Genomic DNA, 27,948 nt, shown 5'->3' on the forward strand with positions numbered 1-27,948 from the left:
AAGAATAATGTTTCTAACATTTTTACAGTCACCTGCGTGTGACTGGTGGTGAGGTCGGAGCCCAGTCCGCTCTGGCTCCCAAGATCGGTCCTCTCGGTCTGTCCCCCAAGAAGATCGGTGAAGATATCGCCAAGAACACTGGTGACTGGGTAAGGATACCAAACCGATCATGATGCGACAAACGAACGAACAAAGACTAATAGGCTCTCTTCGCGCTTTGCAGAAGGGTCTCCGTGTGACCGTCCGTCTCACCATCCAGAACCGTCAGGCCGCCATCTCCGTTGTGCCCTCTGCTTCCTCTCTGGTCATCAAGGCCCTTAAGGAGCCCCCCCGTGACCGCAAGAAGGAGAAGAACATTAAGCACACCAAGTCGATCCCTCTCGACGACATCATCGAGATCGCCCGCACCATGCGCCACCGTTCTTTGGCCAAGGAGCTCCGTGGTACCGTCCTTGAGATCCTCGGTACCGCTTTCTCCGTCGGTTGCCGCATTGACGGCCGCAGCCCCAAGGACGTCTCTGACGACGTCAAGGCTGGCGAGATTGACAGTATGTTTTGATTGTTTCGTGGTTTTTGGATGTTGCTAATTGTTTGCAGTCCCCTCCGAGTAAATTAATTAACGGCGGTCTTTCGTCTGGTTTGTGATGGCATGCTTTTCGGCTGCTCGCAGTGCTAGTTACGAAGAATATGAAAATTGCCTTCACAAAACACGAGATACCAAAAAGTTGTTTTTACGAAGTCATGACCTTCCAGATTCCCGATACAATAATTCCAGGCGCGTTTTCTTTTTTTTCCCGTTCCAAATCCATATTTTCATATTGTTCTCATGGTTTCCTTGCTGCCCCGTGCAAGTTGAGCCATGTCGGAGACAAACTTCCCAGTTCCAACCTTTGCACACTCTGGCCCTTACCGTCCCTTCCCGCCTCCGGGCCTGGATTGGACCTTTATGTGGTATAGGCTTATTTTTCGCAAAGAAGATAAAATCTTCGACCCGCTACTCACCGCGGTAACCTCTGTGGCAAGCTTGCTTGTCCTTGTGGTTACAGTGGTCCATGTTTTCGGTCAACATACTTTAATAGATTGTAAGCTTGTAGTTAGTGAATATCATTGGATTGTTTTGAATGCTCCAAGTTTTTTGTTCCTATGGTAGAGCGTCTACTAAAGTTCTTCCAAAGTCGTCCATTCCATAATCAACGACTTCATTTCCACACCAAGCGGATCTCTGGTCCTTTGGTTCTCGGTCCCTTGAGACGTCGGCGTGGTAATGTTTCCTCTTTGCTCATGGTCATTACTTCTCTACAGGCCCTACGAGTAATCTCCCCCGAAAGACCCAGTTCAGACATAGGAGGGTTTCTACAGAATCAGCATCATCATTCTCCATCATCGCGCGCAATCGAACTTCAAAGGAAGAAAAACACGCACCTGTTAGGAACAAGACCAGGAAAGTTTGGCTTCATCGATTGAATCAGACTAGCATCGAACCTGTCGTTCTCCATGTGTAGCGTCCAAACCCATCTCTGATTCTGCGATAGCGATTTCGTTCAAGATGGACTTTGCAGGCGTCGATATCGGCTAATATAGTCTTAATCAGGCGATGATATTCTCTCATTTCGGCCTTTGGAAAATGAACTGGAGCAGTGAAAATCGAGGCATTATTGAGTATTGAATCAGCTCGTGTCGCCGTGATCGTTCAATCTTCCATTTTGCTTCGAGCTTGGGCGATCTCGAGGTATTTGATTCTAATCTCATTCTCGCGTTGATTTAGCATGAGGTCTTTCATCCGGTTCTGCTGGTCTTCCAGAGCGGTTGCTTCGGATCAACTGTGACCGGTCATTATCCATCAACCCTTCAATTGACGCATAGTTGCAGTAAAGCATGAGAACTACCCATCTCCGGATCTGCCCTGCATACATGACAACATTAAGCATAAGAACCATTGTCGCCTTCAAACTTCCCAAGTTCCCATGAAGCACATCCAATCCCGACCCTTCCAACACAAACACCACTTTCCTGACAGCGCGCTCTAACTGACTCATCCCCGAGGCCACAATCGACTTTCGAATCGCACCGTTGATCCGCTGGAAAACCCTCTTACACTCATCCAGCACGTCTTTGGCGGTGATCAGGGCCTGCGGAGAACATAGTCTGGCTTCGTCGTCTTGTTCCAGGGTACTTCCTAATTGTTGGAGAACGTTGCATATCAGGACGATATCGCTTGAAAGAGCCTGGAGGCTTTAATCTGCGCTTTTGATCTTGTGGTAGATATTGTAGAGGTTTATGGAGAGATTTATGCCTATGTCGGCGATTTGGATGATGCTGGCTGCGAGGGCGGCGGCTTCGAGACCGGACATGGTGATTGCGATTTTGTATCATGGTCTGTTTCTTGAAATCTTGAATAGTGGGAGAGGATGAAAGGGGGTTATACGAGTCTTGCGCGGGGGCACAGCCTCGCGAGGCTATGAATCACAGCTTGGCTGCAAGGAACTTAACAATGCTAAAGGAGTCAATGTTCTTCTTGATTTGCAGTATAGAATAGTTTTGAAGACACTGTAGACAATATTGAATGGAGCGGTGGTTGCTTCAAAGCATCTTTTGGCAAGATCCAGCGATTCCTTCAAATAGAACAGGAAAATACTTTACCTTCAACTACTGCAAGCCAATATTGGTCACTCATCAACTGCCAGGTTTGAATTATTTACGTTACCTTTTTATGTGAGATTAACCTTACAGGATCCGGGATTATGTCCTTTTGCTTAGGGGCCTAGGCCATCTCGCCCCTTGTCGCGAAATGCGGTCATTCCGTCTAGGGCTATACTTCCTTCATCAGCCCGACGTCTTACTGACCCACTCACAGTTGACACCATCCCTTCAAACAAATTTGGGGATAATAGGGAGAAAGCCAGACGTATCGTGGGCCCTGAGCATCGATATGGCGCACAATCATTGACGGCGAGAATGAGTGGCTAGAATCAACCAATTGTCGTACGATCAAAGCATTCTCAAGCCAGCGACAAGCTATGCGCTGCCTTTGCCACACATGTAACCGAGCAGCTGGGGGAAGGCTGGAGGCCTCTCGAGAATGACGGGCACAAGGCCGCCATTTCGGAAGTTGGCACGATTGTAGACCCTTCCGCGCGGATGGCTATGGCTTTGAAGGAAGGAGAGTTTAAGGAGTCGTTCAAGGGCACATGGAGGAAGAGACAGGGCACAGTCAATCGCAGCGGCGTTAGGGGATTGGCTGCATGCTATATGGTGCACCCAATATTTTCCTATTGACAGTGAGGTCGACGTAGTTCTTGTTTGACTGCTGTTATGGATCTTTACTACATTTCAGGTGAGAATTCACATTGGCTTACTATACATAGGACGCGTCAAAAGCTGCCAATCTGGCATCCCATTTAGCTTTTTCCTTTGGCAGCTTCAATCTTCAATACCAAGGGAATTGATCCTTCACTGCTGCTACCACGATGCATTTCCAGAATTGAAAACATACTCATCTCATTCTCTAAAGCCACAAGCCCTATTAATGATAACCAACTGCATTGACATGGGCAACACAGAACCTCCATTCCCCGAGCTACTACCAGTAGTAGTTCCACCCCCCTCATCTGTCACATTCGCCGCACAATGACTAAACCCCCTCTGCAACATACAAGGCTTCATACCTTTCAAACTATGATTCCACGCCAGAAACTCCGCCATACCAACCTCATAACTTGCCAACACAAAATCACAACTGTTGGTACTCACCGTAACACCGGACACCTTCTGCGCGGCAGCCTGCTCCCCTAGACTCGGAACGGGGTAGTGCTCCACGTATTCCTTACAATTTGCTTTCGTACCTGGTGCATGCGGGAGAGAAGTTACCGGTTTAATAACCGACGACTACAGACGGCAGCACATCTGTAGTCGTCGAATACAAATCGGCGGTAAAGCATACACCGGCTGGGCAGTCGGGTATCCCCTATACGTCGAGATATCGCCGATAGCCTGTACGCAGTGATGCAGAGAGAAGTGGATGAAGAAAAGGTTCGACCTGGTCACAGCAGACTTGTCATCGTTCCTGGCAGTGAGAGAAAAAGGACGAAACCTGGTCAGTCGGAGAGACCGCCCAAAAGGACAGGCCCTGGTTGAGGCTATCACTAATTCAGTGAAGTGGCTGAGCACCTGATCTGGAAGTGGTTTGCGAAGAAAAGGTGAGGGTGACAGATGCCAAGACCCAAGACTAATGTACTCGTTATGTAACTCTTCTCAGCATAACCAACTAGCCATCACGCGTGTCCATGCCCCAGTCGAGACCCTTGATTTTTCAGCTAGGGCAGTCCTCGTATGGCTGATGGGCTGATACGAGCGCTTAGCATGTGATTGGACAGGGGCCAGGTCACACACATCAATGACACATACAGGGGGGATTCTGCAACGGTTTGGTAGTTATACAGTATGCATTGGATACCCGGTGTATATGTTGTGGTAGCACAGAGGACGGGGTACTGAAGAGTTATCCCTAGAGACAAGGTACGGCTGAGTGGATTCCTTCGATCTTCATGTGGGTCACGTGGTGGGCTATGGTACAAGATACATCAAGGCCCGTAAATGGCCCATTTTTCTTTTTCCTTTTCATTTTTTCTTGACTCTGGAAAAAACTCTGAGAAAAGTCTGATCCGAGAGTACTATGCTCCACAAGGCTCTACTGCTGTACTGTATACCTATGTTCAGTACATAGGGAATGTATGCATGCACACCACCTTGCAAAGTACTTGTACAGAATGCCATACATACAGAGCACATCCCATATGCCAGCTCATTTCCCAGAGCATTCACCGCTGGATTCACAGCGTTCCTTCCAGCATAATACTACATAAATATCCATTGATGATCCTGGCCGGGCGCTCCCCACCGGTCCACTCCCCCATCCGCAGCCACAGACCAGTGACGTTGAGATCGGAATTCTGCTCTTGCCCTCTCTCCTATATGATTATCAGTATAATACAGAGCAAGCCTCAGATAGAGGTAATCTACAATTTTATAATTAGTCAAGAGTACTCTTCGTAGTAACTGCTCTGTACGCTGTACTTATCTACCGTATAAGAATAGATAGCCAAGGCCCTAGCACACCAGACCCCACCAGCCCCGTAATATGGCTAGACGATTCGCAGTCGTTTCCGGCTGGGCCTGTCAATGCATCCACTCTAATTTCGTTCTCTCCCAGTCCCGTGACTCCCATCCATACCCCAGACTTCTCAACACACCCTTTCATCCTTTTCATTCGCGCACCTCTGCTGCATTTACTTTTCTTTTCGTTCACTTGCTTCTTTTTTTTTTTTTTTTTTCCCTCCCTCTCTCTTGACTTAAATAAAATCTCTTCCTGTGTGCTGGCAATAGGGCGTTATCAATCCATTTCTTTTTTACTCCTCACTAGTACACTTGTGGTTTGGTGTCTCGGCTCGTCCTCTCTCCACCTCACCAGCATACCCACGCTTACTTGGCCCAACTTAACTCTCTCTTTTCTCTTTCCATCTCAGACTCTTCCTGGTCTCGTTCCTAGCCTGTCTCTTCCGTTTCCCTGTCTTCCTCTCCGGGATTCTCGAGTCAACATATCCCCAGTCCGATCTTATCGATAGAAACACAAAGAATCCAACCGAAGCGCCGAAAAAAAAAAGAAGGAAGCCCTGCGATCCTGGTGTTATGCTTAGCTGTTCTGGGACACCTTAACACTCAAATTGATTCGCCCAGATCGAAGCGTTTTACTCGCTCTGTTTCGCGTCGCCGAGCTGGTTCGCCGTTTGTACTGGACACAGCATATCTGCCAAGCTCAACATTCGGAATTCGACTGATCGCGACGGACGCCTGCGTTAGGGTGACTGCTCTCGAGAAACTGACTAGGGCTGTGACTGTCGAGCCTGATCCCTTTCTCCTCTCCCTTGCTTCCCGCTCCCACCTCCAACGAACACACGGAATACTTCGGACGGCTTTCATACTCTCGCGTCGCACGCCCTTTTCTAGAATAACACCCCCTCTATCCCTGAGCCACCTACCGTCCCGACTGTACTCTGTATCCGACCTGATTATACCCCTTCTCCAGACCCCTGTCTGGTTGGTAATTCGCCCTTTCAAATTGTCCACCACTGCTCGTGTTGATGTCGCGTCCGGGGACCAGTGGTGGGGGGTCCCGTTGAATGTCGAGTGATACCGGTTCAGGTCCATAATGAGGTGTCGGAAACGTTTCAAGGAGGATGCTTCTTGTTGATTCACCAGCAGGGATCGAATTTCGAAACGGAGAAAATACCCCTGTTCGTTCTCGACTTAATACCGCCATTATACCACCGCCCCTCAATTGTTGACGTCGACTCGTTTCTTTGACTCTTGACTCTTTCCTTTTTTTTTTTTTTTTTTTTTTTTTTTTTTTTTTTTTTCCATCCCCTTCTCCTTTATCTATAACGGTGAAAAGTGGACACGCAGGAACAAGCATTTACCCCACTCAGGTTGCAAAGATGTTACCTTCCGTGGCGCCTTTTCCGTCACTTCAGCCACATCATCACATGAGCCATTATCACGCCCCGGGCAACCTTAATTCGTCCTACGCCTTCACCTCGGCCTTTCCATCGTCGCTCCCTCGAAATGACCCGTCCAAAAATTCTCACCAGTCGATCCCTAGGACTCGATTACAATACCCGCATCCCATCCAACGTCTTGATCTGCGCGATAACGCCGCTGCCAGCTCGAGTCCTAGCGCCGTCGGTGAACACGCGCTAAGGAGGAAAACGCCAAATGGAACGCTCTCAGCTGGATATGATGGGACCCCTGGGGATACCACCATCCAGCCTCCAGCCAGCAAACACATTTTGGTGTCGTCATTGGAAGCGGGACAGGTCCTTTCTCCGCAGACGGGTTTCCCAATGGAGAACTGGCAGCAACCCGTCCTGGATCAGTCGTCGCGGCCTAAGCCTTCGAACTTTCCACCCGTATACAACAAGAATGACGCGATCAGAGGTGTTGCGGTTGCGGGGGATTTGACACAGGATGCAAATGGGACCGGCTGGGTACGTTCGATGAATTATGATCCTGGAATGGACTCGATTCTCAATCAAACTTTACCCATGCAGCAACAGCGGTTTTATCTACACGATGGCGCATACGTTCCTACAGTACTGCCCGCTACTCTTCAACAGTGCGTTGGTCCAACAGCATCTGCCGGCAGCGGTCCCTATGGCCCCTACTGGCCCGATGGGGTGTACATCCCATATCGTCCAGCCGCACTGCGAGATTCACGATTCAACTCGCCGGCCTCGTTTGCGGACCCGAACATGCAATTCTACGATCCATCCTTGAACGGTCAGAACTCGATACCCCCCGGGAACCACCACGATGCAGCCGTCGCCTGGAATCCAGCGCCTTTGGGGATGCTGAATCTTGACTCCACGGTCAAGAGCAATTTTCCGCCGCGCTATTCAGACCAGAAACCCCTTGACTCTGCCCTCAACCAACAGGTCCTGCCGAGTCACTCGCGCCAAAATACCGCACCTTACCCCTCGCATCCGCCAAGCAACGAGCCATTCGCCCCGTGGCCAAGCCTACAGCATCCACTGCCTGGTCACAATCTACGGACGACGAATGGGGAGTTCAAAGAAAAAGTCCTATCGTGGGCCCACGGTGTTTACGTTGATCTCCTTGCTTCCATTCACCAGGCCCGTCGGAATAGCATATCCAGTAACACCGGGGATGTTCACAATCAGCGCTTACTGAAACCCAGCATCTACCCTAAACCGCCACGTCAGCCTGGTCTAGATTTCTCCCAACCAAGCCGCCACCCTTTTCAACCATCTTACGGCGCATCTGACATGCAGATGATCGACAGACTGCGCCATACGGGACGATTCACAACATCTGCTTCCCGATTCCCCTCGGACCCCTTCAACGAGAATCCGAGCGCCAGTGCTGTATCAGCACTGGAGATGCTGTCCCACCTTTGCATAGAAAGCGGGTGGGAATGGATCGACGGAATGCTCTTGGGAGGCTGCCTGGCTTATGGTCTTGGTGACTACCACAAGGCTATGAGATGGTACTCTAGGATAATGGCCAGAGATACAACGTGAGTGGTTTGCGTGGTACCGTATCTGACATAATATACTAACTCCGTGGATCTAGGCATGTTGAGGCTATATCGAATCTGGCAGCGACTCTTCTGGCCCTTGATCGCCGGGAAGAAGCGTTACACCACTGGCTACGTGCTGTCAAGCTGCGCCCAAGCTTTTTTGAAGCTGTGGAACATCTTGTGGGCCTTTTGTGTAACACACACCGCGGCAAAGAAGCAGTTAACATCATCGAATACGTACAAACGTCCCTGCGGCATCCGAAAAACGGGGACTGTTTCACGACCGACGAGCATGCAAGTGAGCCCGAGAGTGATGCAGAAAGCGCGTCTGATATGTGTATGTATGAGAAGGCGTCATTCGATTACGACAATGACCTTGGGCACCCAACTGGACATCCAACTTCATTCGATCAATGTGCTCCGGATAACCGGCCGCTGGGTTTCGCCTCCAGTGGTTACGCAATACCCGGTGCCGACAATGGCAGAATGCTGGCCCTCGTACACGCTAAGGGGAATATGCTCTATGCACTGGGTGATAACGCGAGAGCCGCCGCGGCTTTTGAGGATGCCATCTTGATTACGGCTGGGCGGAGACTCCACGGCATTCGAGGTCTTATCAAGCAGATCTTTGCTGCCTTTTCGTATGGCTCCTATTCGTCGGGCCAGCATGACAACGGAGAAACGATCCTGTTGTATCCCGACAAAGCTCTACAGACATCGAAATTGGTGTTCTCACCGTGCGGCACACCACCAGGGATCAAATTTGTCGCAGAGGGTCTTGCACGAAAAGCTGCGATTTCGACAACTAGCAACTCTCTGCTGTCTCTTGCCAAGATCTACCAGGATGGCATGTCTAGTATCTCCACGTCGGGTGCTCCCAGGTCTGCTCCTGGCGTTCGCGACATCTTGGCGCTCTACTACCTTTCACTGTCGCTTCAACAAAGCCCGTCTACGGCCAACAATGTGGGAATTTTGCTTGCTGGTATTCAAAACAACCCAGGGAAGAGCCCTGCTCGTTCCAGCGGTGAAATACAGCACCCTGACATACCTGGTGTGATCCCTGGAAGCGGGATCTCACTTGCTTTGGCGTACTACAACTACGGACTGCGTCTTGATTCCCGGCACGCGCATCTGTATACCAATCTTGGTAGCCTGCTCAAGGATATCGGTCAGCTCCATGCGGCTATTCGAATGTACGAACAAGCTGTTTCGTGTGACAACAATTTCGACATTGCCTTGGCGAATTTGGCGAACGCAGTCAAGGATGCTGGCCGAGTTAACGATGCGATTGTGTATTACAAGCGGGCCGTGAAGGTGAATCCGGAGTTTGCGGAAGCAGTGTGCGGATTGGCCAACGCTCTGAACTCGGTCTGCAACTGGGTAGGCCGTGGTGGAGTCGCCAATGGGCATGGCTTCCGGGATCGGTGGCATGTCGATGAACAAGGCATGCTGCGTGACGCGTACAGCCTTGATACAGGGGCCGGCTGGATTAAACGCGTGGTAGATATCGTGGATCGGCAACTCCGTGAGGGTGAAACCTGGGGTCGTGGCTTGCTGACCTCGGGTATGGTGGACCAATTGTGTGCGCAGCTGGCTCCAGCCGTGGACAGCCACCGTCTCTCATCCAGTCAGAAAAGCTCCCTGGTCTCGATTCTGCAGTCATGGGCAGGCCAGAGATGGGAAGGATCCCGGATTGTGCGGCTCGTTGAGCGTGCGATTCGTTCGCTCACTTGGCAGTGGTACCAGGATCGTTACGTTCATGGCAAGGAATATCCATGGACCAAGTACAGGAGACCTCAGCTCCCAGCCGGGCTTACAGCACCGAATGCGCCAACGGTCCTACCATTCCACACGTTTACTTGTCCTCTTTCTGCGAAACAGGTGCGACAGATCTCACAGCGGAACGGTCTTCGTATCTCGTCATCGACCCTTCGTGCACCGTGGCTTCCCGGCACGGTTTATCCGCCACCGGCACCGCCTAACCCTTACCTCAAGGTTGGTTATGTGTCGTCAGATTTCAACAACCATCCCCTTGCCCATTTGATGCAGTCTGTATTTGGTCTGCATAATCCGTCCAAGGTGAAGGCATACTGTTACGCCACCACTCCAAGCGACCGGTCCATCCATCGTCAGCAAATTGAAAAAGAAGCACCTGTCTTCCACGACGCCAGTGCCTGGTCGGTTGATCGACTTGTCAGCCAGATCGTTGAGGATGGGATTCACATCCTAATCAACTTGAACGGTTACACACGGGGTGCCCGGAACGAGGTCTTTGCTGCTAGACCTGCACCGATCCATATGTCTTTTATGGGGTTTGCGGGCACCCTTGGTGCCGAATGGTGTGACTACATCCTTGCCGATGAGCTGTCAATTCCCCCTGAGACATTGAGTCCAGGTAGACGCAAAACGTTGATGGAGGAGCGGCTCCTTGAGGAAGACCATGGCGAAGACATGGAAGGATGGGTGTATGGGGAGAAGATTGTCTACACCCGTGATACATTCTTCTGTTGCGATCACCGACAAAGTGCGCCAGATGCACATGAGGCCCGTCTGACCTGGGATCAGGAGCAAGAGTTGCGGTGGCGGATGCGAAAGGAGCTCTTCCCCAACCTTAGGGATGACGTCCTTATACTTGGTAATTTTAACCAGTTGTACAAAGTGAGTGCGCCCCAATTTGTTTGATTGGACACAGCTAACAAACCCAGATTGAGCCAACGACTTTCCGAACCTGGCTTCGTATACTTGCACGGATTCCTAATGCTGTGCTCTGGCTGCTCCGCTTCCCCGAGACCGGAGAGCAGAACCTCCGGGACACGGCTGTTGCTTGGGCAGGCCCAGACACTGCATCTCGAATCATCTTTACAGATGTGGCGCCCAAGAACACTCACATCTCGCGTGCGAAAATCCTGGACCTGTTTCTTGACACCCCCGAATGCAACGCCCACACAACAGCAACAGATGTCCTATGGAGCGGAACTCCCCTCCTCACATACCCCCGCTATAAATACAAAATGTGCTCCCGCATGGCGAGCAGCATCCTCAGCAGCGCCCTCCCCAACACCGACCTAGGCCGCCAAGCACAAACCGAACTAATTGCCTCATCCGACGAGGATTACGAAGAAAAAGCTTTCCGCCTATGCACAAGCACACAATACATATCTGGCGGAAACGGCCGCGCAAGAGGCCGCCTTTCAGATCTCCGCGAAATGATCTTCTCAGAGAGACGAGAGAGCAGACTTTTCGATACCGCGCGGTGGGTACGTGATTTGGAGAATGCTTATGAGCAGGTTTGGAAGAGGTGGGTTGAGGGCGAGGAGGGTGATATTTGGTTATGATGAGCTTTGACTTGACTTGATCTTGGTATATTGATATTGGCATTGGATTATACCCCTTGAGCATTTTTACTTTGTTACTTTGATTACTTTGTTTTTGGCTACTTTATGTTTTGGATGTGTTCAACATGTAGCTATGGCGATTGGGAGTCGTTCATACACGGTTTGAGATCCTCATCTACTTTTTGGAATACGGCGCATTGTATCTTGTCATTCTTGGCCGGGCAAGTTGGTCTATACACTCTGGGGATTCTTTCATAAGACGGAAAGACGGGGGAAATGGTGTTTTGGCGCAGAACTTGGATACTAGTGCACCTCGGAGCTGACGAGCCTAACCGGCCTGGGATAGTTTTATCTAGCATGATTTCATTTGATTTGACTTGATAGGGTAGGAGTTTTGGTTGATTTTATTCTTGAGTGTGGTATACTGTATTTCGCATTGCATTTTGGATGAATGCATATTTAGACTTGTATGCCTTGTATTGGATAGAAGGATTGGTTTTCCCCTGTACTGTATAAGAACCGCGGTATATATAAAGACTGACCATTATTCATAAAGCATATTCCAGGATCTCCGAGTACTACAACAGCCGGGATTCGAAGAATTGATAACACGACTTAACGATGAGAACAGGCGGCATCATGAACTGGTTTCCCATATCATCTGGAACCTGATCGGTAGATTCTTGCCGTTTTGTTAAACGACAGGGAGTGAGATTGAAGCTGGGACCACTATTTAGGGTTGAGAATCCTGAAATCACCAAGCTGCTGCAAAACGATTTCGTGATTGATATGATTTGGACTCAATGGATGGTTCGATGGGCAGAAACACGATCCAAAGTCATCCGGAAGTAAATAAAGAAACGTACCATTGTTTCTTGCGCTTGTCATGTAATAGGAGCTGTGTGATAGAACGATTGAGTTCCTGGTTTGAGCTCCCTGATATTGGTATCAATGGTCCATTCTGGATAGAGCTCTGCTGTACCAAGAGACGGACAGCGACATGTTCTATCACCCTAGTAATAGACTATACTGACTGTTGAAGCGACAGAAGTTGAGTTCGTGTGGCATATGCTGCATGTTTGGGTGGGATGTGTCCTGTCATGATACTGCCATGATTTGATGGAGTTTGCTGGTTATTGTCTAATGGATTGGGGAGGTTTCAACTGACGGTGCTGGTAGCTGAATTGTGGTCTGAAATGAAAATTCAGAGATTGAGCCACCAGTATGCGTCGGTGGGCGGTTGTTAGTGGCTAGGGTCGAAGCCCTGATTTCAAAGACGAGAATCTGGCTGTGGGGAGCGGATAAATTTAATACATTTATCTCTAGCTCTATCATGAAATATAACCCAGTGCTTAGTGCGTTGGCCTGTTGGGAATGCATTATTGGAAAGAGTATCGGATCATGCACTCCCACGTTCAGCTATACAAAATACCTCCCTCGACCATGACCCATCTATATCAAGCCTCAATGAACCCCCGAGCATAATCAAACTCCGCATCCCCCTGCCTAAATGAAACCAACTGCTCCCCCAGTTCATCCGTCTTCACCACACACGACTTGAGCGCCAGATACCCATCCTCCTTCTGTAAATATGCCAGGATAAGCCCCTTATCCCTCCAGTCGTTCTTAAGAGCGAGTACGAAGCCAACAGGATACCACTTCGGGTCTCCCGTTGGAAGTCTCTCACACGGGTTGAATAGAGAGAAATGGTGGTGTGCGGCGTCGTCTAGGCTTTTGCCGCTTAGGTCCCATTTATCTGGGACGTCGATGACAGGGCCTAGTTCATTGTATTCTTCGGGGCTGAAGCCAAGCTCTGAGCGGGATTGTTCGTTGATTGTTGCTGAAATATCCTTCAGAACTGAGTATGGTACCGGGCCCAAGGCGAAGAGAGGGAAGGATGAAGACCCAAAATCAGGAAATGAATTGGCGTCGACGAACTCTTGGATTGGCTCTATCGGAAATGTAGAAAGGTTACCAGACATAATTGGTAGCAGCAATGTGAATCAGGCTGGCCATGAACAAAGATACGACAATATGGCTGGGCTTAAATAGCCGATATGTACAATGACGTAATGTTGCCCTATTCAGCCCTCAGCCCTCAGCCAACATATTGCTTTTAGGAGCCCCATCTTCTTAGTGTGCCATCCCTGATGCATAATCGACAGTTTATGAGGTGCGTAAGTGAGAGGTTTTTGATTTTAGGAGGCTGTGTTTCTCTTCATATGTCTTATGACAATTGATCGATGAATAGAACGGACCAATGAATATCGCTGCTCCTGCATTGGTGTTGATTTAAAAGAACGAGCCAGGTTAATCGCCAGGACTCGACTGCAGCATATTACGGATCAAGATGGCTAGTCTAGATTGTACATAGATTGCACAGTTTTTCGTGGTGCTCGAATGAGTCAGTATCACACACCTGTACTCACATCTTCGGCCCCGGTGCTAAGTCATGGCTGAAAAATACCGCAAATCGCTAGTAGCATACTTAAAATGGTTTTATGAACACAGCTGGTCCAGTCTTGGGTTACTGCATCTTGTATCCCCAATTATATTGACCGAAGGCTCTTACGAAGTCAGTTTTCTATCACCGAAGGCCAATAATGTTGCATTGAGATACCCTAGTCCAGCATAAGCGAGATGCGTGCCTCATCAAAATACATAGCGCACGCACCATTATGCACAAGGCTGGGATATGGCTGGGTTTGACCAAAGAAATCCGATCCTCTTATTCCGTCCATTCTGGAGCGATGCACGAGGACAAACAGGTCCAGAACTGCTCTAATGCATATAGAAAATATATTTAAGCATAAACAAACCCAGGATCACTCCATAATCAAACAGTCAACTCTCAGAAATCCAGTCATTGGCGAGTTGTTTAGTATGCAATTTCTGCTCCTTCTTGTTCTACTTGCAGGCACTGAGCTTGCTCGTGCTGTTCCCGCCGATAAGGCTATTCGCCAGGCCACCAATGGGCCCGACCCAGGTACCATCGTCTGGATTTGTTCCGATATTCCTGGTGAGTGAAATCTTGGACCACGCTTTTATTGGTTCTAGCTGACCCAATATGTAGATGTCTGCATGAACATGTGTTATGTACATTCTCCTTAATACTGACCTCCGGAGGAAGAAAAATAAACTAAACAACAACAAGGGGGCTTATTGCCGTAATTATGGGACATCGCTTAATTGGTACGCTGCTGACTCTCTTATTCACGCACTCGTTGGCTAAGTCAACTCAGGGACAATTACACTGGAAACTCGAAGGACGTCCGTGCGAATAATGCTGGCTGCGGCCGGAACAACCACTGCTCGACTGATCCCCCAACTGATGATCAACAATGTATGTGTCATTTTAAACTGCTTGGTCCTGTAAGGGATACTCACTCAGTGCGAACCTTGTCTTTCTACAGATCAATGGTAGGTACCCTGAGCCCTGCTATGGATTTAATCAGTCACTGACCAGAAACAGTGGTATGTCTCCTATCCATGCACCCTTCAAAAGCTCTTCCCGTTGACATAAGCTCAGACGAGTACCCATTCGGAAGCACTAGTGACGCAGACCGTACCGATAGAGATGGAGCCGTTAATCGGTAAGCACCATTAATCATTCATGGATTGACTCAGTCTAATCAACAAAGATGTGTACCCCGAAGCCAGAACGCCCGTCAGTTACCTCCTATCCCGCCCCCACCCGGGGAATACAGGATGACATCCCACTAACCTCACTGCAGGTCAAGGTGCCTACCTCCGCCAACTCTACAGATCCGAAGGCAATTGGCGCGACGGCCAAGGCCTGAACAACAACCCGCCCGCTCGCTTCTCACAGACTTTCTCCAAGGCAGGCGACCTACATTTCTGCCGAGGCGATGGCTCAGACTGCGACAATGACGGGTTCCAATTCGATAATAACGGCTTGATTGGTGGCAGTGGTTCTAAGAAGCGGGCACCGGCCGTCCACCACGAACATAACACATATCGCCTGCGGAGCGGTAGGGAGATTACTGTTCCAGATGAGTTCGAGTCGGGACATAAGGTTCTCCTTCCGAGTGCACATAATGCGACTCTCTTCCATGAACATACGGAGAGGCATGTACGGGATCTTGATGCGGGCCATGAGCAGTATGATTATATGTTGGAGAATCTATACCTGGAGGAAGATTACGTGGAGAAGCAGCTTTAAACTATTAGCCGAATGCTGTCTACAGACAAGGAACAGTATTCTTGTTGCCGTTATCTAAGCAAATTAAACCTGTCTGTGTCTCTATGCAACTTGAACAGCTGTAACATTTGAGTCTGCGCCCAGTGTCATAAATTAGACATAATGCTAGAAAAGGAGAACACAAGTAATACCGCATCTACTTTAAATTAACGACTTGAGACTACTGAACAGTCTTTTGATACTCCTAATTTCCTCCATATACAGAAGCACCTCGTCTTCATTACCAGAGTATTTACATGGCCAAACCTTCGAGGCTACTTCTACCCGCTGCAGGTACTCCTGTAATTGAAGGTCTTTCTGCCTTTCTGGACCCCAATTTAGTTTGTCAATTTCTGAACACCAGCGTCGAGTAGATCATTCTCGCCCTCACTCATTTGACCAGCTAAATCAGTTCCCTTGGTCGATCAGGCAAGTACATGAATGATCAGAGCTCTATTCTTCGTTGTTATGACCGCAGGCCAGCTGGCAGGGGCCTTAACTCCGATTGCACCTAGAGCTGCTATCTTTGGGTTTAAATTCGATGCCTTATGATGTATGAGGATGATTTGAGGAGAATTGTTATGTATTATTGTTTTATATATTAAATGCACTCGCGTAAGTTAGGATCCCATTTAGTTTAAAGGCCATCGTTTAATAGTACTACTCCCCATCCTTCTCAACAACCGCACCACCAAGGCTTTTTACTATGCCCCTTCCCCACCTCTTCCAGCCACTGGCTTCGGCCTTTCCGGGATGACATGGCGGCCCATAGTCACCCCCGACGAACAAGCCTTCGCCGCCATGAAAGCCGCCATCGCCAACGGCGCCACCATCTGGTTATCGTCATTCATCTACGGCATGGCGCCCGTGGAGCCAACAGCGGGCCTAACCTTCCTCTGTCGATATTTCGAGAAATACCCTGAAGACGCGGACAAAGTCACCCTTTTCATCGGGGCCTGTTGTAATGCAAAGGCGCTCGCACCGCTCTGTGATCAAGCTGGAGTTCGTGCTAGTGTCGAGGAATGTAACCGCATTTTGGGAGGAGTTAAAAAGATGGATGTCTTTGGGCCTGCGCGCATCGATCTGAATGCTCCTTTTGAGGAGACAGTGGGTGCTCTCGAAGAAATTGTGGAGGACGGACATATTGGTGCAGTGGGATTGTCTGAGGTGAGCGAGCAATCTATCCGGAGGGCGCATGCTGTCTGCCCTATCAAAATCGTTGAAGTTGAGTTCTCGCTATGGAGTACGGAGATGCTCATTAATGGCGTCACTGCTACATGTAAAGAGCTGGGTATTCCCATCATGACCTACGCGCCTTTGTGTTACGGGTTCTTGACGGACCAGGTCAAGAAACTGGATGATATCCCCAAGGGCGACATTCGCCATATGTTTGGTCACTTTCAGCCACAAGTAAGATTCCTTTAACATCTTTCTTCATAGTAAACGTTGTACTGAACTGACTACCCTGCCCTTAAAACTTCCCTAAGAATCGCGAGTCAGTCGACAAAGTCCATGAATTTGCCATACTCAGACGCGTCACCGGCGTAGCTGGACCTCGGATGGATCCATGTGCACTCCAAGACTGCTGGCTATGGTGTGATTATCCCCATTCCAGAAGCTACTGCAGCCTTGCGCGTCGTGGGGAATCACGAAATTGTTTCACTATCGATAGAGGAAAAGGAACAACTTGACGATATATTGAGGCCGTTTGATTCTCAACGGAAGAGGCAGATTCTGGAAATGGAGTCTATTCTTTGGACTTAGGTACTGTTCCTGGAGTATAATTAGTATTATGCACAGTTCTTGCTTGACTAGCGTTGTCAATTTCTATCTAGGATATACAGAGGGTAAATAGAAATCGAGATATCCGGACTTATCCTTTTGGAGGCTTCAACCCTAGCAATGCTGAATTCCTCGTTTCAAGATTTCTCATTTATCGTTTATGAGATAGGCCACAGCTATTCCACTGCCATATTTTGGTGTTGCATTTCTTTGAAGTCTGTTGGCGCGTGATGTCATGTGTTTAAAATTTATTTACTATTCTACTTCTGCCTAAGCAATGCCATAGTCTCTTCGTCCTTCATCAATTTTTTATTTATATTTTTCCTGTTGTTTGTCTTATCCTCTCTTGTCGGACGAGCAATATGCCGCCAAAGAATACTGATTTTGACAAGTCGACCACGGATGAGCTGATAAAATACGTGGTTGAGCAGACAGGCGCTCCCATCTCCAAGCCAGATGCCAAAATTATGCAGAAGAGTAGTCTAACGGGCTTCAGTCTTGTGTATTGTGGTACAGAAGAGGCTTTCAAACAGGAAGGACTGTCCTGGGGCACCCGCACTAGCCGTATGAGAATCAAACAAGATTATCTCAGAAAAAAAGGTCAAGCTCCTTTCTCACTTGACCATATTATACTTCTACTAACTTTTATTTTAGGGATGACTGATAAAGCGGAACTAGCAGATTATGAACCCGAGAAACGTTTGCAAGTAGCCTTCCAAGCCGATCTAGCACAGTCAGAGGGTCCCTCACGCGCGCACATCCAGGAAGGAAGCGGTGATACTACAGACACCCAGAAGAGCATCCAGCGGCGAGACGAATATGCTGCGCGACATGTCAAACTTGCCCAGGAGCAGGCATCAACGCTTCGCTCTGTCGCCAAGCTTTGTGAGGAGAAACGTCGTCAGATCATCAATTTCTTCGATAGAAACTTCAAAGATTGGGACGATGCCAAAGCAAAACTCTCCTCGCCGAACATCTCTGTGGACCTTCCCTTCCCATTCCTTGGGACCATGGTGCCAAAAAGGTTCATGATTCGAAAAGACCAGAGAAGCTATCGTTATATGGGACGGGAAGTGTTCTTTGATCTTTTGGAGGCGTTCAAGTCGGTAACACAATCTCTGGGCTTGAAGATCTGTGGGTATACGGCCTCATGGGCTACGGCAAATCATACCTGCTCGCAGTCCTCACATGCTTCCTCACAGCGTACGGCTATCGGGTCATTTATCTCCCCGATTGCCGTGTTTGTCAAAGAGACCTGTTTGCTACCTTCAAGATGCTTGCTATTTACCTGGGCCGACTCTCCCGAGAAGACTGAAGAAATAATCGGGCTGCAAGACATGGATGATGTCGAAAGATTCGTCACAAGGACCTGGTCGACTTCGGTTATCTTTGTCGTGGACCAGTTGAATGCTCTAGACGGCGAGCACGAGGCTCAAACAAAAGCTCAGGTACGCCATTGGCTGGATAGATTCCGCTTCGATGCGAAAACCGTATTCAGCACTTCCGCGAACAATATCTCCTTCCACCGCACAACTTTGCAACAGAACAATGATTATTTGTTCACCGTGTTTGTTGGATATACTAGGGTATATTGACAGATGGCAATCGCATTGACGCTACGTTATCTTTTTTTTTTTTTTTCCCTTTCAAAGTTTTCAGAGCTGACCTTTGTTTTACTTGAATAGACTGAAATGGATGCTTGGTGGAGTCACCATAATACCGTGGATCTTGGAAACTACACCCGAAATGAGATCGAGGATATACTGGATGCAACCCACTGTTGCTGGCGAGCTGCACTGAAAAAGGCAAGGTCAACTTTGCTTGTGGTGAGGTCCTTCAGATGGTGCGGCAATCTCAGCGCTTCGCGGCACGCATGAAGGAAATGCTGAATGAATGGCAATGGTTGAAGAAAGTACTCCCGCAGTTACCGATAATGATGATAGCATGCTAACCTTCCATAGATACCAGTGTTATGTCAAAGCGTGCATTGCTGGAGACGCTGTTCCTGGAGATATCACTCCCGAACATGTCGACCACCGTTTCTTCCACGAGGAAAACCAAGTTGGGTATTGTATTTGCGGCGCTGTCCGGAAGGCAGCTACAAAAGAACTGGCTCAACTGGGAACATATTGTTCTCTATTGACGATAGCATCGAAGCAATGAGTGTACTCATCAGCAATCCGTCGGTGGTCGGTTATTTTCTCGAGAACGCCATTATCCGGTCTATCGTCGCCACTAGTATTCCTTGCATGGATATAATTGGACCTATTCCACAGTTTGTTTTCGAAGGGTTTCCGACTTATGATCTCGCGCACGATAGAGCTTTATATGTGCCCAAGGCCTTCAACCTCCCCGCCATTGATGCTGTTATTCTGCGACTTAGCCCAGCAGACAAGAAAGCTGAGCTCATACCAATTTAAGTCACTATTCAGAAGTCCTATAGAAATTCGGAAGAACAGTTTTTCAAAGATTGGGCTTTCTGGTGTCGGCATCTCAGTCGTTACGAGATCAGTGTCACCTTCCTCTGGATTACCTCTGACGGAGTTTTCAAGGGGACATCCACGGAGGGAAAGCTTTGTAAGACGCGCGATGGCTCCGAGAAGGTGGTTTAGCCCGACTATGATTCTGTTTACCTCCTGCTGAAGGAAGTGAATAGAGAAGTCTGGAGTGGATATGAAACAGCCCGGGCTAAGCCGGCATTGTTGCTATCGAACTGACTTGATAATTTTTGATCAACGAATGCATGTTCTAGTCGGCGAATCTAGACTATGTTGCATGACTACGCTCAATAAAGATGCTCTACTTTGCGAAATAATTCTACCGTGAGGAAGATCTAAAGAAGGCGATATCGTATATAACAAATTTGTAAGGTCCACGAAATTGGGGAAGTATGGGGAAACCTGGGGGAATGGGGAAATTTATTTATGCCTGGTCCTATCTCCAGGGCCAAAGCGTTGGGGTATTCCACAGCATGTCGTACAATTTGTCTCTTTCTGCCACCGGGCCAAACACGAGTCTCTATTTGTATATGAAGACTTGGAATTTCCTTGGAGATGTCAACCATGACCCTGCAAATGCCGGGTTCCTTATCTATACCCCACACTACCAGTAAGTTAAAAGATGGTAAACACCTTAATCCCCAAACCCTATTCTTCAATAACCAACTGCATTGGTAAGGGCGATCGGCATTCCCAACACCCCCTATGCCAAGTTTTAAGATCGGTTTTGCATGTACATATCGCTTTCTATTATGCTGCTTCAGCCTGGCGGTAATCGGATCAGTCCTAGGCCTCGACTAATTCCTGGTATATTTCGACTTAAAAAGGGTCCAGGTATCAGAGCACTTCTGTTCTAGGCGCGATTTCGGCCTGTTCACCGGTGGTTGTGCAGTTGATGCTCTCTTGACGATCTACCTGGCTGATAAATTCGGCCGCGTCAGATTTTTCATCGAGACATGCGTGTCATGTATCATATAGAGCGCTATTCAGGGGTCTGGGTGCATGTTGCAATAATCCTCGTTGGACGGCTTTTCAATGGTATTGGGGTGGGATTGATGCTGGCACTTGTGCCGCTGTACCAGTGCGAGATCGCTCCTGCTGAGGTGTGTGGGAAGATGGCTGCGAGCCATGGGCTCTTGGTTGTATCGGGGCATGCGGTGAAATGGATACCTTGATAAACCCCTTCAGTGGCCAGCGCTTATTGAAAATAAATTGATGTTGTATGTTATTATTGTCACTGATTACAATGCGGCTTGGACTTTGAAAAATCCGAATCCAATCTAATCCGACTTTAACAGCAATTGGTTTAGTGTATTATTAAATAGGATAACTATTGTAGCCATCGACGAGAATATCGAGTCTGGAGAAGGAAAAGGAAACCTATCTAGAGGATGAAGGGGTTTTTTATAACCACTGTATGGCAGGTCCTACTCATTTCGGCATCGTCTGTCATTATTAGTCTTATGCGTAGTGTCGAGCCGTATGGGCGACGTCAAGCAGTATACACGATGTCAAGATGTCAAGCCGTCACATCGCCCGGATAGGTTTCCATTTATTCTCCTTTCCCAGATTCAATATTCTCGTCGATGGCTACAATATTTTATGAATATCATCTCGTCAGTATCTACTATTTCCGAGCCCGTGACAGGCAGAGAACAGTCTAGACATTTGTGTGGTGCAGCTTAAGTTCCTGTTTGCCCATATTTGTGACGGTCTCGAATAATAAAAGTCTATTGGTAGACTATCTAACTGAATACTAACATGGAGGAAGAAAGAAAGGAGCTGGGCCTGCCAGCGCTGCGCTAAATAGTGTGCGAAGGGGATTCCTGCCCCTATATTCAAACAGGCCAAAGTATACAAACATCTTGCGTTGTTGGTGAATGCTCGCGTTCCGTGATAGTATTGCTTGTGTGATATCCTTTGACATGTTGGCTATGTATGTCTGGCGCTGGGCCGTTGTGCCTATCACTTATTCTATACTGGTATTAACTTGCTGGTGATTTGCTACTGAGATGCCTCCTTAGCATTACAGAGGAGGTTTACCACTGCCTCATATCCATTCTCGTCCGTCTTGTCGGGGGATTTCTTACGGAATCTCCTTCTGAAGACCTGTCTGATGCTATTTCCAAAGCAAGTAACAGGCATTGCGCTTCGATGTCGTTTGTGGTCTTTGGGTCAGCAACAGCGAGTTTAGTCTAGCCTGGTGTAGAGATCGTCTCCAGCTGAGCGCCACGTGACATGTGTTGGCTTGAGGTGATCTGACCGCAGATTCACTATTGCAGTCCCTCAAGTTCATATGAGACGCTTAACAGAGCCCATATAGTTATGTCATACTCTTTGACTTCTGAATAAGGAACCAGCATATACAAGTATGCTACGGGATATCCTACATCCTCGGACCTGTGATTCGTGAAGCGGGTTGCTTAGAATCGAATATCGGGGAGTCGATAATTCGGACCGTACGAGGCTAACGTGTATAGAAACTTCTATACGCTTGTACCAGAGTTCCTCGTAGTGCGAGTGCAAATGCGTCAAGCTACCAGCCCGATTTCCGAAGGCATTTTTCACTAACTTACAAGTTACCATAATGTCATGACTGGTGAATACTAGGATTGAGAGAGTCTGCATCATGTAAGAACAAAAGCCCTAACTGATGCTGCTCAACTTTCCAATTGGATATGCCCAAGCGCGAGACGTCTAAAAGTCGAGGTATTATGACATATTTACATTCTAACAAAACAACGATCACCCCACATGCTCCAATCCTCTCCCAGAAACTAAACTGCGGTCCTAGAAGCTTGTCAGTATTTCCTATCAAGCAATCCAGAAATACAGGATACTTACTATCAACCAGGTAGGCAAGATGGAGGTAATAGTCCGTCCCACAGATGCCATCTTCCCTCTCCAAGTGAGGCCAGTAGTGCCCCGAAGCACATCATTCACAACCCGCTTAGCATATACCGAGGCAGGCATACTAGATCCAACAGATGCTCCCGTGCGTAGATCATTAATTTGGTCAATGGCTCCATGATACCGTGAGCTTGGAGGTAGTTCGACCTCTGGAGAATTGGTGCTGATGTTTGTTCCTACCATGCCTGTCATGACTGTCACTACTTTGACCCCGAATGGGGCCATTTCAAGACGGAGAGTTTCGCCATAAGATCTTATTGCGGATTTTGAAGCGTTGTAGAAAACTATAGAGTCAACTTGGCGTTTCGGCATTATAGAAACGAGTAACTAACCCATCCATGGGACATAGAAAACAGCCGCAAGCGAAGCAATATTAACAATCGTCCCTTTACTAGCAGTAATTACCAATGGGGAAAAAGCCTGCGTAACAGCAACTACTCCCCAAAAGTTCACGTCGAATAGCTTCTTCGCCTGTTCCAGATCCGTGTCCAACGCAGGCATTGTCATAGCCTGGCCAGAGTTGTTGACAAGATAGTCTAATTTACCATTTGTTTTAGCCTCAACAGACCTGACAGCAGTGTTGATACTCTCTTGGGATGTGACATCAAGCTCTAGTAGGGTTATATTGGGGAGAGTCTCCAAATGGGACATTTTGGATAGAGAACGCGCTGTTGCGAAGACATGGTGGCCGCGAGTGTGGAATTCTTCAGCCAGAGCAGATCCGATTCCACCAGCGCTGCAGCCGGTAATCAAGACGGTTGGGAGAGTAATTGCCATATTAAACGTGTAGTAACTGTAGCATTGAGATAGAATTCAAGGTGTTGTTCAGTTGGCGATAACTTGATCAGGGGTAAAATAACATCAATGATGTCATCGCCCCTTTTTGTACTGCAAACCCTGAGATATCTCATTAGAATCTAATGTCCACTAATATCCTAGACCAAATTTAATATATGCATAACAGGAAATACAGAATAATGTCAAGTGTTCCAGGCTCGGCCAATATTAGTTATTGCCGTTTTCTCTTCGCTGCCTTATGGCCGCCTAAGGGTACAATGTATATGGTTGTATCATTCGGTCATTCGGAACTTACAGTAATTTATGTGTCAAACTTGCCATGAAAGATTCGTTATAATACCGTATCAACCCACAGTGGACACTGATTGATAAAGCGGATCAGATTAACTTAAACTGTAGTCTATCCCCGAGCTGCATGCGGACCAAGCCGCCTGGTTTTTTCAATTATTTCTGTCAGTATCTTCACTGTCCACACTACTTCGACATTACACGATTACATACATTGCAGAATGCAACTTCGCGTCCCCCCTTCAGCCTCCGCTAAGGGAAACCCGGGCATTCTCCATCCATATGTACATTTCCCACCCGGCCGAGGCAAACCGTAAGCTAACCTGATCCAGACCCCAGGCCTCGTGGCCTTTGAATACACGCGCAACACCCACCACCCAAAACCGCACACGCTCATCTTCATCGGTGGTCTGGGTGACGGCCTCGGCACGGTTGAGTACGTCACCGACATCATAGAGGCCCTGTACGGCACTAAATGGTCTGTTTTTGCGCCCGTGTTGTCCTCCTCCTATAGTGGGTGGGGGACTGGGAGTATCGGAAGGGATATTGATGAGATTGCACAGTGTGTGCAGTATGCACGGAAGTATAAGGAGAGCACTTGGGGTGCTGGGAAGGTTGTCGTTATGGGGCATTCTACTGGGTGTCAGGATATTTTGCATTATTTGAGTTGTGCGAATCCGCGGCCAAGGGATGAGGTCGCGGAACAGAGCGGGAACACACGAGGCAATGGTAAGGTTCGTTCTGTAGAAGGGACCGCGGAGATTACGAGGCCCGCGGTGGACGGAGCGATCATCCAGGCCCCCGTATCAGACCGCGAGGCTATTCTTTGGGAGTTAAAAACTGGCACCGACCGTGACAGCCCAGCAGCTATGCAGGAGGTGTGTCAGAGGGCAGTGCTAGAGGCACAGAGGAGTACGTACGAAGATCAGGACAGTGACTACGGCTGTCCGCCCATTAAACGGGATACGCTGGTTCCGGAGACCGTTACAGCCCGGATTGGATATCCGGCCGCTACAGCAGTTAGTAGCCGACGGTTCTTAAGCCTGGTCAGTCCCAATAGCCCACAGAATCCAGACGAAGACGATATGTTCAGCTCGGATCTGGGTGATGAGGCGCTTAAGCGGACGTTTGGTGCGGTTCGAGATCGGCGTTTGCTGAAGTCCAACGCTCCGTTGATGGTGTTGTATTCAGGAAGAGATCAGTCGGTGCCACCTTATGTGGATAAGGAAGTTCTGCTGCGGCGATGGCGTACTGCGTTGGGCGGAGACTTGTGGCATACTGGCAGTATGATCATCCCGGGAGCATCGCACGCCCTTAGTGATGACGATCAAGCAGAACCGAGGCAGATTCTGGTTAGGAAGGTTCTTGCATATTTGGGTGATGTGGAGGTGTGATTAGCCTGGATGATTCTAGATGATAGTTTACTTGAGATTTTCCCACACTGTCTCTTCCCAGACTTCACTTTAGCAACAAGTAAATCGAATGCTCCCCCGCCGTTCACCATCTATATTATTGAATAAGTGGTTAGCATTCCTGAGGTTTTGGATACTCTATATGCAAAAAAATCACGTAAGTTCAACGGAGGACGTCAAACAGGGAGTAAGAGCCGATACTTGTCCATTTTTGGGGGAATACTTGTCACAAGTGGTGTACCGGTAATTATAAAAATATGAATTACGCCTGTACAAAGTCCGAGATCTGATAATTCTTCGCCCCCATGCGCCGGTGCCGATAAAATTTAATCCCACTGGCTGTGCCTTATGGCGCGCTTAGACGAGCCAAACTCACTTATATTGGGCTATGTGAACCCACACAGCTCGTAATGGGCTCTTGCTCGCCAATCGTAGATTAAAAAGAGAACTCCATGACGCTAGTCTCATGCCATTGTATTCCGAAGTCGGCAGGAATCCGACAATCTAATTTTACCGAATGTATTCAACTGTAGTTAAGGACAAAGCTTTCCTTGTTCCTTACTGTCTTCAGTTTTTGTCTGTTTACCATTTCGTTCACCATGGGCAGATTTCGAGCTGCTTTTAGTCGACAGACAACGGATGACGACGTGACTTCGGTCAATAGGAGTACCGTTATGGACAATAAACAGGAAAATGCCGCTGGTGGTGTCTCGGCGGACCATGTCCCGGACGAGACGCAGCCAGATGCTCCCACTGAAGAGGCGCAGCGTGGTGTTCAGAACGTCGAGGCCGTGACTTTGACCTGGTCTAAGAAGTCCTTAATCGCAGTTTTCATTAAGTGTGTTCCTCAATTCAACCACGTATGTCCTCTACTAACATGCTGGACCCCCTAGTATTTGGTTCCTGTACCTCGTCAATGCCTTCCAATCGAACATTCTCAGCAACCTACTCCCTTTCGTCACCAGTAAATGGGAGTCCCACTCGCTGCTGAACGTCATCTATGTGGTCGCCGATGCCATGTCTGCGGCTACCTTCATCCCGTTAGCCAAGGTCATGGACGTCTGGGGCCGAGCCGAAGGCTTTCTAATTATGACCGTGTTTGCAACCCTGGGTTTGGTTCTGATGGCCGCCTGCCAGAACCTTCCCATGTTCTGTGCTGCATATGTAAGATTGTCACTCCGGTTAGTCCTCTGTCAGTCAGTGCTAACAGCCCGACAGGTGTTTTACAATATTGGCTTCGGAGGCATGACCTATTGCGTGGATGTAATCACGTCCGATGCTTCCAAACTAAAGAATCGAGGCTTGGCGTACGCCTTCACGTCGTCGCCCTACATCATCACGGCCTTCGCAGGCCCCAAGGCCGCGGACGACTTCTATTACAATGTTAGCTGGCGATGGGGATTTGGTTGCTTTACCATCATCTTCCCGATAGTTGCGGCCCCTCTGTACTGTCTGTTGAAGTGGCACGTTCGCAAAGCCGACAAGCAGGGCCTGTTGGCCAAGGAGAGCAGTGGGAGGTCATTTTTACAAAATATTTGGCATTGGACCAAGGAGTTCGATCGTAAGACTCAATTCCCATTCACTTGAATTCACCAGAAACTAATTATACGCAGTATTCGGCGTTCTCGTGTTCTCTGCCGGCCTCATCGTGTTCCTCCTCCCCTTCGAGATTGCCAGTGAGGCCCCCAACGGTTGGGGAACTGGATACATCATCGCCATGATTGTGGTTGGCTGCGTCGTACTCATCATCTTCATTCTGCACGAAACGTTCGTGGCCCCGGTCCCTATGCTCAACTTCAGCTTCATCACCGACCGCACAGTCATTGGCGCGTGTCTGTTGGACGCTACATACCAACTGTCCTACTACTGCTGGGCAAACTACTACACCTCCTTCCTGCAGGTCGTCAACGACCTGACCCTCGCTCAATCGGGCTACGTCATGAACACTTTCGACGTAGTCTCAGGCGTGCTCCTACTCCTAGTCGGCTACCTAATCCGCCGCACCGGCCGCTTTAAATGGCTCCTCTACATCTCCGTCCCGTTATACATCTTCGCCCAGGGCCTAATGATCTACTTCCGCCGCCCCAACCAATCCGTCGGATACCTAGTGATGTGCCAGATCTTCATCTCCATCGGCGGCAGCATCTTTATCATCATCGAGCAGCTCGCCATCCTTGCTGCCGTTGACCATCAGCACGTCGCAGCGGTACTAGCACTCCTGAACGTTGTCGGCACCGTCGGCGACGCCATCGGCGCAACCATCTCCGGGGCCATCTGGACAAACACCTTTAAGAAGGCACTGACCATGTACCTTCCTAGCTCGGCCCTGTCCAACATCGATGCCATCTACGAGAACCTCGACACACAGCTGGGCTACCCAGTCGGCAGTGCTACGCGGCTGGCTATTCAGAAGGCTTATGGCTATGCGCAGACGCGCATGTTGGCAGTTGGCACGGGACTTATGGCGATTTCGTTTGCGTGGGTACTCATGATCCGCAACATCAACGTGGCCAAGGTGGATCAGGTCAGGGGTACAGTCTTTTAGGAAGACTTGCGCTAGTGGGCTGGGTGTTTTGGAGATACCTCACTATACTATTACATAAATGGAGGCGATTCTAGGGCCGTTACTGTG

At 48.7% G+C, this 27,948-nt stretch overlaps 10 protein-coding genes across 10 annotated transcripts in view; 7 read left to right on the top strand and 3 right to left on the bottom strand.

The window, feature by feature from the left end:
* Window positions 1-611, top strand: part of EURHEDRAFT_406014 (60S ribosomal protein uL11) — a gene marked incomplete at both ends in the record, with an annotated part of 878 nt that extends 267 nt beyond the window's left edge. Inside the window, 3 exons of the mRNA XM_040780431.1 lie at window positions 29-149; window positions 224-548; window positions 598-611. Of these exons, the coding sequence (XP_040635217.1) occupies window positions 29-149; window positions 224-548; window positions 598-611 (460 nt within the window). The remainder of the gene's footprint in view (window positions 1-28; window positions 150-223; window positions 549-597) is intronic.
* A 4,724-nt stretch (window positions 612-5,335) lies between these two features.
* Window positions 5,336-6,397, bottom strand: EURHEDRAFT_416410 (uncharacterized protein). The gene has a single exon (XM_040782945.1). It carries the CDS (start codon window positions 6,202-6,204, stop codon window positions 5,716-5,718), a length of 489 nt encoding a protein of 162 aa, XP_040635218.1. The 5' UTR covers window positions 6,205-6,397; the 3' UTR covers window positions 5,336-5,715.
* A 94-nt stretch (window positions 6,398-6,491) lies between these two features.
* Window positions 6,492-11,427, top strand: EURHEDRAFT_381029 (UDP-N-acetylglucosaminyltransferase; the record flags this gene model as incomplete). The annotated part of the gene is made up of 3 exons (XM_040779360.1): window positions 6,492-8,089; window positions 8,146-10,750; window positions 10,798-11,427. The coding sequence occupies 3 exons, from the start codon at window positions 6,492-6,494 to the stop codon at window positions 11,425-11,427; spliced, it is 4,833 nt and encodes a 1,610-aa protein (XP_040635219.1).
* A 1,287-nt stretch (window positions 11,428-12,714) lies between these two features.
* Window positions 12,715-13,436, bottom strand: EURHEDRAFT_416412 (uncharacterized protein). Its single transcript, XM_040782946.1, has one exon. The coding sequence runs from the start codon at window positions 13,407-13,409 to the stop codon at window positions 12,885-12,887; it is 525 nt and encodes a 174-aa protein (XP_040635220.1). The 5' UTR covers window positions 13,410-13,436; the 3' UTR covers window positions 12,715-12,884.
* A 703-nt stretch (window positions 13,437-14,139) lies between these two features.
* Window positions 14,140-15,661, top strand: EURHEDRAFT_242349 (uncharacterized protein). The gene is made up of 7 exons (XM_040778069.1): window positions 14,140-14,446; window positions 14,501-14,523; window positions 14,582-14,619; window positions 14,670-14,774; window positions 14,952-15,020; window positions 15,069-15,094; window positions 15,162-15,661. Exons 1-7 carry the CDS (start codon window positions 14,212-14,214, stop codon window positions 15,608-15,610), a joined length of 945 nt encoding a protein of 314 aa, XP_040635221.1. The 5' UTR covers window positions 14,140-14,211; the 3' UTR covers window positions 15,611-15,661.
* Window positions 15,662-16,233: 572 nt separating this feature from the next.
* EURHEDRAFT_406018 (Aldo/keto reductase) lies at window positions 16,234-17,392 on the top strand (the record flags this gene model as incomplete). Its single annotated transcript, XM_040780432.1, has 3 exons — window positions 16,234-16,243; window positions 16,287-17,038; window positions 17,177-17,392. 3 exons carry the CDS (start codon window positions 16,234-16,236, stop codon window positions 17,390-17,392), a joined length of 978 nt encoding a protein of 325 aa, XP_040635222.1.
* A 1,745-nt stretch (window positions 17,393-19,137) lies between these two features.
* On the top strand, window positions 19,138-19,957 carry EURHEDRAFT_242360 (uncharacterized protein). Its single transcript, XM_040778070.1, has 2 exons — window positions 19,138-19,322; window positions 19,372-19,957. The coding sequence occupies exons 1-2, from the start codon at window positions 19,251-19,253 to the stop codon at window positions 19,828-19,830; spliced, it is 531 nt and encodes a 176-aa protein (XP_040635223.1). The 5' UTR covers window positions 19,138-19,250; the 3' UTR covers window positions 19,831-19,957.
* Window positions 19,958-22,514: 2,557 nt separating this feature from the next.
* EURHEDRAFT_486989 (SDR family oxidoreductase) lies at window positions 22,515-23,750 on the bottom strand. Its single transcript, XM_040785573.1, has 3 exons — window positions 23,151-23,750; window positions 22,753-23,102; window positions 22,515-22,698 (listed from the first exon to the last, which is right to left on the bottom strand). The coding sequence occupies exons 1-3, from the start codon at window positions 23,593-23,595 to the stop codon at window positions 22,654-22,656; spliced, it is 840 nt and encodes a 279-aa protein (XP_040635224.1). The 5' UTR covers window positions 23,596-23,750; the 3' UTR covers window positions 22,515-22,653.
* Window positions 23,751-24,031: 281 nt separating this feature from the next.
* Window positions 24,032-25,392, top strand: EURHEDRAFT_533647 (putative esterase; the record flags this gene model as incomplete). Its single annotated transcript, XM_040787255.1, has 3 exons — window positions 24,032-24,050; window positions 24,151-24,188; window positions 24,237-25,392. The coding sequence occupies 3 exons, from the start codon at window positions 24,032-24,034 to the stop codon at window positions 25,296-25,298; spliced, it is 1,119 nt and encodes a 372-aa protein (XP_040635225.1). The 3' UTR covers window positions 25,299-25,392.
* A 598-nt stretch (window positions 25,393-25,990) lies between these two features.
* On the top strand, window positions 25,991-27,861 carry mirD (putative MFS siderophore iron transporter; the record flags this gene model as incomplete). Its single annotated transcript, XM_040784981.1, has 4 exons — window positions 25,991-26,154; window positions 26,210-26,480; window positions 26,535-26,877; window positions 26,930-27,861. 4 exons carry the CDS (start codon window positions 25,991-25,993, stop codon window positions 27,859-27,861), a joined length of 1,710 nt encoding a protein of 569 aa, XP_040635226.1.
* Between the last annotated feature and the right edge of the window lie 87 nt (window positions 27,862-27,948).

The sequence above is a fragment of the Aspergillus ruber genome, assembly GCF_000600275.1.
Source record: "Aspergillus ruber CBS 135680 unplaced genomic scaffold scaffold00034, whole genome shotgun sequence".
NCBI classification, from domain to species: domain Eukaryota; kingdom Fungi; phylum Ascomycota; class Eurotiomycetes; order Eurotiales; family Aspergillaceae; genus Aspergillus; species Aspergillus ruber.